This window comes from Zea mays, chromosome 1 (assembly GCF_902167145.1).
Source record: "Zea mays cultivar B73 chromosome 1, Zm-B73-REFERENCE-NAM-5.0, whole genome shotgun sequence".
Lineage (NCBI taxonomy): Eukaryota > Viridiplantae > Streptophyta > Magnoliopsida > Poales > Poaceae > Zea > Zea mays.
In genome coordinates, this window is record NC_050096.1 from 296,087,056 (window position 1) to 296,100,281 (window position 13,226).

Below are 13,226 nucleotides of genomic sequence, written 5' to 3' on the forward strand. Positions count from 1 at the left end.
CCGCAAGCCCCCGAGTGTATTTCTTGCAGGAGTTCCTGACCTTCGGCGATGGAGATGCATCGCTGGAGGATGCCCGAGGGGCTGCGGTGGTAGAGCTCCTCCTCATCGCCCAGCAAGATGAACGACTTGGCGCATCGCGCTACCCGCCGAGCCTCGGCTTGGTCGAGGGGTAGCTCTCCTTGGCGGAGATATTGCAGGTACGGGGTCTGCCAATTTTGATCAGGCGTGGCCCCGTTCTGCTCCTCCTCGACATGCAGTGCCTCGCCCTCGGGGGCCGAGGGTACCTCGGGCTGAACCGAGGACGCCTCGGGCTGAGCCGAGGGTACCTCGGGCTGGACCGAGGGTGCCTCGGGCTCGGGCGTGTCGTTGATTTTGACAGAGGGTTGATGCAGATCCTGGGAGAAGACGTCCGGGGGAACCGTCGTTCGCCCCGAGGCTATTTTTGCCAGCTCGTCCGCAGTCTCGTTGTAGCGCCGAGCGATGTGGTTAAGCTCGAGCCCGTAGAACTTGTCTTCCAGGCGCCGAACCTCATCGCAGTAGGCCTCCATCTTCGGGTCGCGGCAGTGGGAGTTCTTCATGACTTGGTCGATGACGAGCTGCGAGTCACCGCGGGCGTCGAGGCGTCTGACCCCTAGCTCGATGGCGATCCGCAACCCGTTGACCAGAGCCTCGTACTCAGCCACATTGTTGGACGCCGGGAAATGGAGGCGTAGTACATAGCGTAGGTGTTTCCCGAGGGGCGAGATGAAGAGCAGGCCCGCGCCGGCTCCCGTCTTCATCAGCGACCCGTCGAAAAACATGGTCCAGAGCTCCGGTTGGATCGGAGCCGTCGGCAGCCGGGTGTCGACCCATTCGGCTACGAAGTCCGCCAATACCTAGGACTTGATGGCCTTCCGAGGGGCGAACGAGATTGTCTCGCCCATGATTTCCACCGCCCACTTTGCGATCCTGCCCGAGGCCTCTCGGCACTGGATGATCTCCCCCAGGGGGAAGGATGACGCCACAGTTACCGGATGAGACTCGAAGTAATGTCGCAACTTTCGCCTCGTCAGGATCACTGCATACAGCAGCTTCTGAACTTGTGGGTAGCGGATCTTGGTTTCGGACAGTACCTCGCTGACGAAGTAAACTGGCCTCTGAACGGGCAATGCATGCCCCTCTTCTTGCCTCTCGACCACAATCGCGGCGCTAACCACCTGAGTGGTCGCGGCGACGTAGACCAAGAGGGCTTCTCCATCAGCTGGGGGCACCAAGATAGGCGCCTTTGTAAGGAGCGCCTTCAGGTTCCCGAGAGCTTCCTCGGCCTCAGGGGTCCAAGCGAAACACTCAGCCTTCCTTAACAGGCGGTACAGAGGCAGACCTCTTTCGCCGAGGCGTGAGATGAAGCGGCTCAGGGCCGCGAGACATCCCATGACCCTCTGTACGCCTTTTAAGTCCTTGATGGGCCCCATGCTGGTGATAGCTGCGATCTTCTCCGGGTTGGCTTCGATGCCTCGCTCGGAGACGATGAACCCCAAGAGCATGCCCCGGGGCACCCCGAAGACACACTTCTCGGGATTGAGCTTGACGCCTTTCACTTTGAGACATCGGAATGTCACTTCAAGGTCGGAGAGGAGGTCGGAAGCCTTCCTTGTCTTGACTACGATGTCATCGACGTAGGCCTCGACTGTGCGACCGATGTGTTCGCCGAACACATGGTTCATGCACCGCTGGTACGTCGCGCCCGCATTCCTCAAACCGAACGGCATGGTGACATAGCAGTACATGCCGAAGGGCGTGATGAAAGAAGTCGCGAGCTGGTCGGACTCTTTCATCCGGATTTGGTGATACCCTGAGTAGGCATCGAGGAAGGACAAGGTTTTGCACCCAGCAGTGGAATCCACGATTTGATCGATGCGAGGCAGAGGGTAGGGAACCTTCGGACATGCTTTGTTGAGACCAGTGTAGTCTACACACATCCGCCATTTCCCCCCTTTCTTTCTCACAAGCACAGGGTTGGCAAGCCATTCGGGATGGAATACCTCTTTGATGAACCCTGCTGCCATTAGCTTGTGGATCTCCTCGCCTATCACTCTGTGCTTCTCCTCGTCGAATCGGCGCAGAGGCTGCCTGACGGGTCGGGCTCCGGCCCGAATATCCAGCGAGTGCTCGGCGACATCCCTCGGTATGCCGGGCATGTCCGAGGGACTCCACGCAAAGACGTCGGCGTTTGCGCGGAGAAAGTCGACGAGCACTGCTTCCTATTTGGGGTCGAGCCCGGAACCGATCCGGATCTGCTTGGAGGTGTCGCCACTGGGGTCGAGAGGGACGGCCTTAACCGTCTCCGCTGGCTCGAAGTTGCCAGCATGACGCTTCACGTCTGGCACCTCTTTGGAGAGGTTCTCCAGGTCGGCGATGAGGGCCTCGGACTCGGCGAGGGCCTCGGTGTACTCCACGCACTCCACGTCGCATTCGAACGCGTGTTTGTACGTGGGGCCGACGGTGATGACCCCGTTGGGGCCCGGCATCTTGAGCTTCAGGTAGGTGTAGTTGGGGACGGCCATGAACTTTGCGTAGCATGGCCTCCCAAGTACCGCGTGGTAGGTTCCTCGGAACCCGACCACCTCGAACGTCAAAGTCTCCCTTCGGAAGTTGGAGGGCGTTCCGAAGCAGACGGGAAGGTCGAGTCGTCCGAGGGGCTGGACGCGCTTCCCAGGAATGATCCCGTGGAAGGGCGCAGCGCCTGCTCGGACGGAGGACAGATCGACGCGCAGGAGCCTGAGGGTGTCGGCGTAGATGATGTTGAGGCAGCTGCCCCCGTCCATCAGGACCTTGGTGAGCCTGACGTCGCCGACGATGGGGTCGACGACGAGCGGGTATTTCCCCGGGTTCGGCACGTGGTCGGGGTGGTCAGCTTGGTCGAAGGTGATGGGCTTGTCGGACCAGTCTAGGTAGACTGGCGCCGCCACCTTCACCGAGCAGACCTCCCGGCGCTCTTGCTTGCGATGCCGAGCCGAGGCATTCGCCGCATGCCCACCGTAGATCATGAAGCAGTCGCGGACCTCGGGGAACTCTCCTGCTTGGTGATCTTCCTTTTTGTCGTCGTCGTGGGCCCTGCCACCCTCCGCGGGTGGCCCGGTCCTGTGGAAGTGGCGCCGAAGCATGACGCACTCCTCGAGGGTGTGCTTGACGGGCCCCTGATGATAGGGGCACGGTTCCTTGAGCATCTTGTCGAAGAGGTTAGCACCTCCGGGGGGCTTCCGAGGGTTCTTGTACTCGGCGGCGGCGACAAGGTCCGCGTCGGCGGCGTCGCGTTTCGCTTGCGACTTCTTCTTGCCTTTCTTCTTGGCGCCGTGCGGAGTAGACGCCTCGGGAGCCTCTTCCGATGGGCGGCCCTGGGGCTGCTTGTTTTTTCGGAAGATAGCCTCGACCGCCTCCTGGCCAGAGGCGAACTTGGTGGCGATGTCCATCAGCTCGCTCGCCCTGGTGGGGGTCTTGCGACCCAACTTACTCACCAGGTCGCGGCAGGTGGTGCCGGCAAGGAACGCGCCGATGACATCCGAGTCGGTGATGTTGGGCAGCTCGGTGCGCTGCTTCGAGAATCGCCGGATGTAGTCCCGAAGAGACTCTCCCGGCTGTTGCCGGCAGCTCCGGCGGTCCCAGGAATTTCCGGGGCGCACGTACGTGCCCTGGAAATTGCCGGCGAAGGCTTGGACCAAGTCATCCCAGTTGGAGATCTGCCCCGGAGGCAGGTACTCCAACCAGGCGCGAGGAGTGTCGGAGAGGAACAGGGGGAGGTTGCGGATGATGAGGTTGTCGTCGTCTGTTCCACCCAGTTGGCAGGCCAGGCGGTAGTCTGCGAGCCACAGTTCCGGTCTCGTTTCCCCCGAGTACTTTGTGATAGTAGTCGGGGGTCGGAACCGGGTCGGAAACGGCGCCCATCGGATGGCCCGACTGAAGGCCTGCGGACCGGGTGGTTCGGGCGAGGGACTCCGATCCTCCCCGCTGTCGTAGCGTCCCCCACGCCTGGGGTGGTAGCCTCGGCGCACCCTTTCGTCGAGGTGGGCCCGACGGTCGCGACGATGGTGCTCGTTGCCGAGGTGGCCCGGGGCCGCAGGCGCGGTGTTGCGCGTGCGCCCGGTGTAGACCGAGGCTTCCCGCATGAATCGGGAAGTCGCGGCATGAGGTTCCGAGGGGTATCCCTGCCTTCGGGAGGCAGAGCTCTCGGCCCGTCGGGCCGCAGCGCCTTCCAGGAGATTCTTGAGCTCTCCCTGGATTCGCCGACCCTCGGTGGTTGATGGCTCCGACATCGCGCGGAGGAGCATCGCTGCGGCTGCCAGGTTCTGACCGACCCCGCTGGATGCGGGTGGCGGCCTGACCCTGACGTCGTTGGCGACGCGGTGCTGGAAACCCTGGGGCAGGTGACGTATTTCTCCGGCCGGGGGTTGGCCCGCCCATACCTGCCCGACGTCCCGGCGGATCGACTCAAGCGCTCCTGCTCCCTCGTCGAGCCTGGCCTGCGCCCCGCGGACTTGCTCGAGCTGTGGGTCGTGACCCCCCGCCGGAACGGGGACCACAGCTAGCTCCCGCGGGATGTCAGCGCGAGGCACCGGCCTAGGGAGATCACCGTCCTCCGGCATGCCGAGATGGTTGCCTTCGGAGGGATCCCCTAGCTCGACGTGGAAACATTCGCGGCTTGGGCCACAGTCCTCGTCGTCAAGGCTGCGGCTACTGTCGGAACAGTCGGAGAGGCAGTAGTCACATGCGGTCATAAAGTCCCGCATGGCACTGGGGTTGCCAAATCCAGAGAAATCCCAACAGATGCTGGGATCGTCATCTTCCTCGGACCCAGAGGGCCCGTAGGTCGAGACGTCCGTCAATCGGTCCCAAGGCGACCGCATACGAAACCCCAGAGGGGTTGCACTCGCCTCAACGAGAGCGCCCGCCAAAGCGAGGTCGCTAGGCGGGTTGAGGCCGAGTCGAAATGACGTAGGATGGGGATCAGTCAGTACCTTTTGGTCGACGAGGAGCGACATAGTCACGTCGGGGACTGATTGCACCGTCGTCTTAGGTACGAGGGCGACGTCCTGCAAGCCCTCCGCGAGCGTGCTGGCGTCGTCCACTTGCTCGGGATTGGTGTGTCGCGGGGGGGACGGCGCTCGCCTTCGTCTCAAACGCGAGGTCGACGCCCGACGCGCCCCCCGTTGGGGCGCTGGGGACGTCGATTCGCTCGACAGCCGACGAAGCGCGGCCTCCCGCTTGGCCTTGGTTGCCCCGCCTCCTCCTCCGTTGGCGGGGGAGAGGACGGGGCGAGCCCGAATGTTGTTCTTCCACCACGCGGGGAAGACGTTGTCGATTCCGCCGCCGGCGGGCGGGTTGTCGGCCGCCATTGTCGTTGTCGCGCGGCGGTGGAAGGAGTATCATGTCGTAGCTGCCGTCGAAGGACATGAACTCAAGACTCCCGAAACGGAGCACCGTCCCGGGCCGGAGAGGTTGCTGGAGACTGCCCATCTGGAGCTTGACGGGAAGCTGTTCGTCAGCACGCAGCAGGCCCCTACCTGGCGCGCCAACTGTCGGCGTCTCGAGACCGGGGGGTCCCTAAGCCGACGAGTGAGTGTGCCGCGTGCCCCAGCCCAGATGGGTCGAGCGCGTGGGCGAGCGCGAAGGGGGGAAACGAGGTGGCCGGAGACGGGCGTGAGAGAGGTGGAAATCCCGCGACCTTCGTGTTCGTCCCGCGCCCAGGTCGGGTGCGCTTGCAGTAGGGGGTTACAAGCGTCCACGCGGGTGAGGGAAGCGAGCAACCCCAAGAGAGCGCCTGTCCCGTCCTCGTCCCCGCGCGGCCAACCTTTTCTAAGAAGGCCCTGGTCCTTCCTTTTATAGGCGTAAGGAGAGGATCCAGGTGTACAATGGGGATGTAGCAGAGTGCTATGTGTCTAGCGGAGGGAGAGCTAGCGCCCTAAGTACATGCCAATGTGGCAGCCGGAGAGATCTTGGCACCCTGCTAGTGTGATGTCGTGGCTGTCGGAGGAGCAATGAAGCCTGGCGGAGGGACAGCTGTCGGAGCGGTCGAGTCCTTGCTGACGTCCCCCTGCTTCCGTAAGGGAGCTGAGAGCCGCCGTCGTCACAGGGCTTGCGGGGCGCCATCATTGCCTATCTGGCGGAGCTAGCCAGATGGGACACCGGTCTTGTTCTCTGCGGCCCGAGTCGGCTCGGGGTAGGGTGATGATGGCGCTTCTTGTTGACGTGGCTGGCCTGTGCCCTAGGTCGGGCGACGTGGAGGCTCCTCCGAAGCCGAGGTCGAGTCTGTCTTCCATGGCCGAGGCCGAGCCCGAGCCCTTGGGTCGGGCGAGGCGGAGGTTGTTCGGCAGAGGCCAGGGTGGAGTCCGAGCCCTGGGGTCGGGCGAAGCGGAGTTCGTCGTCTTCTGGGGCTGAACCCGAGTCCGAGCCCTGGGTCGGGCGGAGCGGAGTTCGTCGTCTTCTGGGGCTGAGCCCGAGTCCGAGCCCTGGGTCGGGCGGAGCGGAGTTCGCCGTCTTCCGGGGCCTAGCCCGAGTCCGAGCCCTGGGTCGGGCGGAGCGGAGTTCGCCGTCTTCCGGGGCTTAGCCCGAGTCCGAGCCCTGGGTCGGGCGGAGCGGAGTTCGCCGTCTTCCGGGGCCTAGCCCGAGTCCGAGCCCTGGGTCGGGCGGAGCGGAGTTCGCCGTCTTCCGGGGCTTAGCCCGAGTCCGAGCCCTGGGTCGGGCGGAGCGGAGTTCGTCGTCTTCCGGGGCTTAGCCCGAGTCCGAGCCCTGGGTCGGGCGGAGCGGAGTTCGCCATCTTCCGGGGCTTAGCCCGAGTCCGAGCCCTGGGTCGGGCGGAGCGGAGTTCGCCGTCTTCCGGGGCTTAGCCCGAGTCCGAGCCCTGGGTCGGGCGGAGCGGAGTTTCCTATGGCGCCTTTGGCAGGGCCTGACTGCCTGTCAGTCTCACTCTGTCAAGTGGCACTGCAGTCGGAGTGGCGCAGGCGGCGCTGTCCTTCTGTCAGACCGGTCAGTGGAGCGGCGAAGTGACGGCGGTCACTTCGGCTCTGCCGGGGGGCGCGCGTCAGGATAAAGGTGTCAGGCTACCTTTGCGTTAAATGCTCCTGCGACTCGGTCGGTCGGCGCGGCGATTTAGTCAGGGTTGCTTCTTAGCGAAGGCAAGGCCTCGGGCGAGCCGGAGATGTGTCCGCCGTTAAAGGGGGGCCTCGGGCGAGACGGAAATCCCTCGGGGTCGGCTGCCCTTGCCCGAGGCTAGGCTCGGGCGAGGCATGATCGAGTCGCTCGTATGGACTAATCCCTGACTTAATCGCACTCATCAGGCCTCTGCAGCTTTATGCTGATGGGGGTTACCAGCTGAGAATTAGGCGTCTTGAGGGTACCCCTAATTATGGTCCCCGACAAGCGAGTTATCGAACTTCGAGTTTTCATCCAGCCCTAGTCTCAATTCACACGTGTTGAAGTGGATTGTGGTATATACTAAACTAATTTACATCACAATCCACGTCAATACATATGGATTGTGATGTATACTAGAGTATCAAACAAAGTCTTACTAACATAGTCCAATAGATAAAATACTTCATATTAGCAACATTTGCATTTTCAAATAGATTTATTAAAATAAATTTAAATTTTTATATAATAACAGCAATTATATGTTATAAATATTAATAGTATCTTATATATATTAGGTCAAAGTTAAAAATATTTGAATCTTTAAAAAAGCAAGAACACGGATAAAGCCTATAAAACCTGAGTAAGTTCATCAATGGAAGTGGTAGGTAGAAGGGGATTGAAGAGGTTTAAGAGAGAAATGAACTAATTTTTCTCAGGATCTCTCTCGTTCTCTTCAATCCTCTTCTAACCAAACAAGCCCTAAAAACCAAACTTCCAGAAAACAGAAACTAACAGCACAGCATATTTCCAGCTATATTCCAAACTCACATGATCCATTCCTTGGAAACAGAACACAGAGACTGACACATACAAATCCAAGTTTCAGAAACTCTTATTGACCCAGACACGTCTACCATCATTTTTTCATATACTTCTTTTTTTGATTTTTCAGTATTCAGAGAAGGGAACCATTTCAGCAACCCCGTCCCAGGTGAACCACTGGAGTCGAGAAACCAGTAAGAAGGTGGGAGTGTATGCACTGCTAAGTTAGGACGAGGAAGATGACGTGACGAACATCCTGATCTTCCTCTCAAGCTCGTCCTTCTTAGCCCCAATCACACGGCCTACCTCCTTCCCATCCTTGACCAGCACGAACGTTGGCATCGCCTCTACCTTCCATGTCCTTGCGACCTCCTGTGAAAATTCAAAGGTTTGACCAGTTAGAAACAACCAGTGCTGAATATGTAAATTGCCACTGTTGCCTTGTAGACGTGTCTGGGAATCAGAATGAAATTTTAAGGCTGCCTGCATCTGTATGAATCAATTGTTTTTCTGCTCCAGTGAGAGTAGCAGAGTGTTTCTCTAAAATATGTTCTGAAAACATAATCGCTAGACAGAACATAATATACAGAAAAAAGTTACAAATATTGTTGTCTTCTTTTTTTTTTGCAGGTCTAAATACCGTTTTCTATTGAGCATACTTTATGACTGGATTTTCCATATTGGTAAATAAATCAAACAACAAAATATTTGTTGTATCGCCCTGCAAGGCTGCAACTTGTTAATTCAGATCATCAGATGTATACAACTGATCCGCCCAAGAACAGTGCCATGAAACATTCTTCAAACTAATAATTCTTTGGCACAATTAGCATGATCACTTTCACATAAAAATAAATCTATCGCATTCAAGCGGACGCAGGCGCAATTTGTCTCTGCTACGGACATGATGAAACATTTGAGGGGCCAGTTTTAGAACTAAAGTCTAAGACTGTAATTTCGTCAGTTTCATCCTCAGACGTATTGCATCAGATTCTGGTGGCCTATATCGTCGCTTTCAGGCCCGAAGAACAAAAGCATATGCACCGTCTGTCTAATTCTGCTAGTGCACAATTAGCTCGTTTCCTTGGTTACTACCCTCGTTATCAAATTCGCTAGAATTAAACACCACTAGGATGCATCCTGAATAGAGATGGCAATAGGTAAAAATCTGTTGGGTATTACTTGTCCAAACCTATAACCACGAATAAAAAATACGCCCGCTAAAAAACACATACCTATGACGAGTATAAAATTTTGCCCAAATTCATACTCATGCGAGTTTCGGGTATCAAACGGGTTTCCCATACCCACTAACATCAACATAAAAAATAATTCATCATGTAAATGACAATCAATACATTAATAAGCTAGCATAAAAGGAACAAGTGATAACTAATTTTAGCTTAAAATTTGTTACACGAAGTTTATTTCAATTAGAACATATTCAATTAATAATATTATGAGACATATTTATAAGGAATGTTGATTTTAAAACGGGCTTTAAAAACCCATGGGTTTGCGGATATGGGTAGTGGAAGAATAAACACATGCCCACGTAACCGTTGGGTTTCTATTTGAACCCATTAAAAAAACCCATGGATAGAGAAATTGACCCAAACCCATACCCTAATAGAGAAAAATCCACCGGGTTTCGGGTAGCGGGTACCCATTGCTGTCTCTAATTCCTGAATTCCTGATTCCCAGCCTAGTAGAACTGGGCTCGAGGGTTTCCCGAACATTCGCTGCAATAGAACACCACTAGGACGCATCCTGATTCCCAGCCTAGTAGAACTGAACTGGGCTCGAGGAGTTCCCCGAAGATATGGGAAATCATATCCAATTCGGAGTTCCGTCTCCAAACTGCTGATTGACTGCTGCTTACTAGAGACAGGATCATGCCGAGGCTAAATCACAGTGTATTCCGGACCACAATACCAAGCCACAAGAAAAAAAGTAGGCACGAGGATGGCGTCAGGGCCGCAGGAGGCGTGGCGTACCGCGAGCTCGTCGACGTCAACCTTGACGAAGATGGCATCGGTGAAGCGGGAGGCCAGCTCCTTGAAGGCCGGCTCGATGAAGCGGCAGGGCCCGCACCAGGACGCCGAGAAGTCGATCACCATCTGCCAAGCAAAGAGCGCAAGGGAACCAGACCCTCGCGTTCCTCAGATCCAGGGCACGGAAGGCCCGGGGGCAAGGCAACAAGAGCCGAAAAGGGAAGAGGGGCTGACCAGCTTGCTGCTGCTCTTGTGGGCCGCCCACTGCTCGTCGTAGGTGGCCTTGGAGTGCGCGGCCACCACGGCGCAGTTCGGGTCGTCGGCGGCCGGAGGGGGCGTCACTAAGGTCGAGAAGAAGGAGCCCATCGCTGATCGCTCTCGCGGTTGCACTCGCTGCCTGCCTGTCCTTCTGTCTGCTTGCTGCGTTGGAGATGGTTGTTGTTGTTGTGTTGTGTGCGTGCCTGCGGGTACTCGTGATTAATAAGCGCCCGCACCGCAGGCCACGGCACGAGACCCACACCCACCCGACGAGGGAATCGTGTGCTCGAATCGCGCGGGTCTCCGGCTTTTGACCTTTTCGGTTTGAGAAGGGGTTCCTACTAAAAACTGCTACATAAATTAATTAATAATTGTGTCAATCAACGAATAAAAAGCCCTAGTTTAGTTTTCTTTAATAATTTTAAATTATTAGCTTTCCTAGAGAAATGAACCCCTACGGCAAAAGGTGAAATGTTAGAGGATCGTTTACGGTTTACGGAAATATTTAGTTAGAGAATGAAATAGTAAACCATGCTCAACAGGATCGTGCATATAACTAAAATACCTTTTTTACATTATAAATGTACGATATATAGAGTGAGGCCTACTGGAGATAGCTTTAAAGGTCGTTTTTCTTATCTACAGAAAATTAATTCTTTTAAGGAGCTATTGAGATATTTAACACAACTATTGGTTTGCCGAGTAATTATCCTAAAAAATAAAAAGAAAATAGCCACTTTTAGAGATGCTCCAAGAGGCGATGCAGAAAGAACAAAGAAGCCAAGGATTCGTCACGAAATGGCGAATCAAAAAGATGTCACGGCGAGCTGTGAGTAGACCGTAATGTTACGTAATAATATGGTAAGAATATCTTCGAGAGACTAGATAAATAATTCGTTAAACCAAATTTTGGTTACTCGATAGCAAAATAATTTTTCAACAGATTAGCTATCTGACTTAACAAGTTATCCGACTCTTCAAATTGGCTCTCTCACTAGTTAAATTTGGCTAGATACCTGACTAGTTAAACTAGATAGATAGTCTGTTGGAGTGATATGCTACATATAAAGTGTAATCTTTATGAAAAGACAAATAGATAGTTAGGCTGGCTCTAGCAAAGGCCGCTAAAGGCTCCTCTACCCTAAATATACCGTATGATTGGTTAGTTGTGCAATCCGCACATGGCTCGCGCGAGCCTATCTCTCCACAAACACAGTTTTTCTCCGTTTGCGTGCATGCAACTGAAAAACTTTAATTTTGTCTAAACTGCATCCACACATGCAAGCACGATCATCCATATGCAGGCTTCCAATCAAAGGTTGAGGAGCAGTCAACGCACGGGTAGAGACGGGTTGCTGAGGAGCATGCAACCAATCATGCGGATAGAGGATCAAACGATCCTCTACTCTCTCCAGCAGCCTCTAAACGTTCTTTTAAACTTAGAGGACACTGCTGGATTCTCTATATATAGAGTTCCTCTAAACGATCTTCTATCTATTTGAATATTTTAAATAACCGGTTTAGCAAAACTAAAATATGTTAAGTACATTTGAGAGTACGACAAATACGTATGTACAAAAATTAAAAATATCTCTAATATAGGTATTTACGTATAGAGGATGCGATTTAGATGATGTTGGAGAGAAAGGAGATATATAGAATACAATCTTTTAGAGAAGACTGTAAAGGACGAATATAGAGGGTGGATATAAAGTACGTTGCTGGAGACCGTCTTAAATAGAAAGAAAAAAAATAAAGAGTATATTAAAGATGCTCTAACAGAGGTCGCATAAACCAATCCGTAATCACACGCGGTGGAGGATATGTGCTCACACATCAATTGCCACAAAGAAAACCGTTATGGGCACGGTGGAGGATATGTGTTCACACATCAATTGCCACAAAGAAAACTGTTATGGGCACGCATCACGCAGAACATGCAAAACACATGCCATGCGAACAAGGAGACATAGACATGGCATTTCAACATGAGAATATATGTACACATATATATTAAGGATCTGTTTAGGAAAGCTTCATTTCAACAATTTGAGTTTTAGTTCATCATCTTATATTCAAATAGGTTTAGCTCCATCAGATCTAGCTTCAAAAAATTAAAATAAACTCAAAGGATATTTCAAAAACGTTGTTTTCATATGCTCATAAAGTTACACGAAATTATCTGCCATACCATTATTCCTTTCCTATTAAGCCGATGTAGCTCCCTCCCCGTTCAAGGCATCCACGCCGACTGCAATATCGTGGCCACACGTTTTCATCTTCGTTGCACGCGTGGCAAGTCCGGCATCCTACCTTCCTAGGGAAAAAAAGCTGAAAAATCCAACTCCGCAGTACTGTCTTACTTATCTTCGCTACATCTGGATGCTGCTTCTTATCTTCGCTACACAAGCATGTCTCCAACTCCGCAGTGCTGTCTTGGAAAAAAGGGGTCTGTACTTTCTCTCACCCCGACGGCGCTTCCTACTTCCTAGGGCGACCGCGGCGGCGCCACATGCTTCGCCAGCGTCGGTCTTCCCGTCGTCATTTCTACTTCTTCTGCCGGCGTCGGTCTACAGATAAGACGGGTCGCAGAACTTGCGCTACCGTGCCCTCTCCTCTTACGTAGGGGCCTCTAAGCTCGCAGCGGCTAACACTAAAGAGCGCTCTATACGCTGCAGCTTTAGGAGAGGGCACGCACGTTCCCCCAGATCAAGGGGAACACTGTAGCGTCTCCTTGCACAGTGCTTTCATATTTAATAGTTAATAAAAATAGTAATAAAAGATAAATAGTGTTAGATAATGATATTTTATAGTTGTAGTGGGATATATGAGATAATATAGGGGAACCGTTGCGGAAGATGAAAAAATAGGGGGTGAAATATTGATTATGTGACGCAAAAAGTGATATAATGGGAAAAATTTAGAGGGAACCGTTACGGATAGCCTAAATTGCTCCTTCTCCGCACTATCCTTTAATCTTTAGTCTGTCCACAGTGCATGCCGCTCTAGCTCCCTCTTCCCTTGCATGCCGGGTACAGGGAACTC

At 53.9% G+C, this 13,226-nt stretch overlaps 1 protein-coding gene across 1 annotated transcript; it reads right to left on the reverse strand.

Moving 5' to 3' along the window:
* Window positions 1–7,921: 7,921 nt before the first annotated feature.
* LOC100856910 (thioredoxin H-type 5) lies at window positions 7,922–10,373 on the reverse strand. The gene is made up of 3 exons (NM_001254801.1): window positions 10,158–10,373; window positions 9,927–10,049; window positions 7,922–8,301 (listed from the first exon to the last, which is right to left on the reverse strand). Exons 1-3 carry the CDS (start codon window positions 10,287–10,289, stop codon window positions 8,155–8,157), a joined length of 402 nt encoding a protein of 133 aa, NP_001241730.1. The 5' UTR covers window positions 10,290–10,373; the 3' UTR covers window positions 7,922–8,154.
* Between the last annotated feature and the right edge of the window lie 2,853 nt (window positions 10,374–13,226).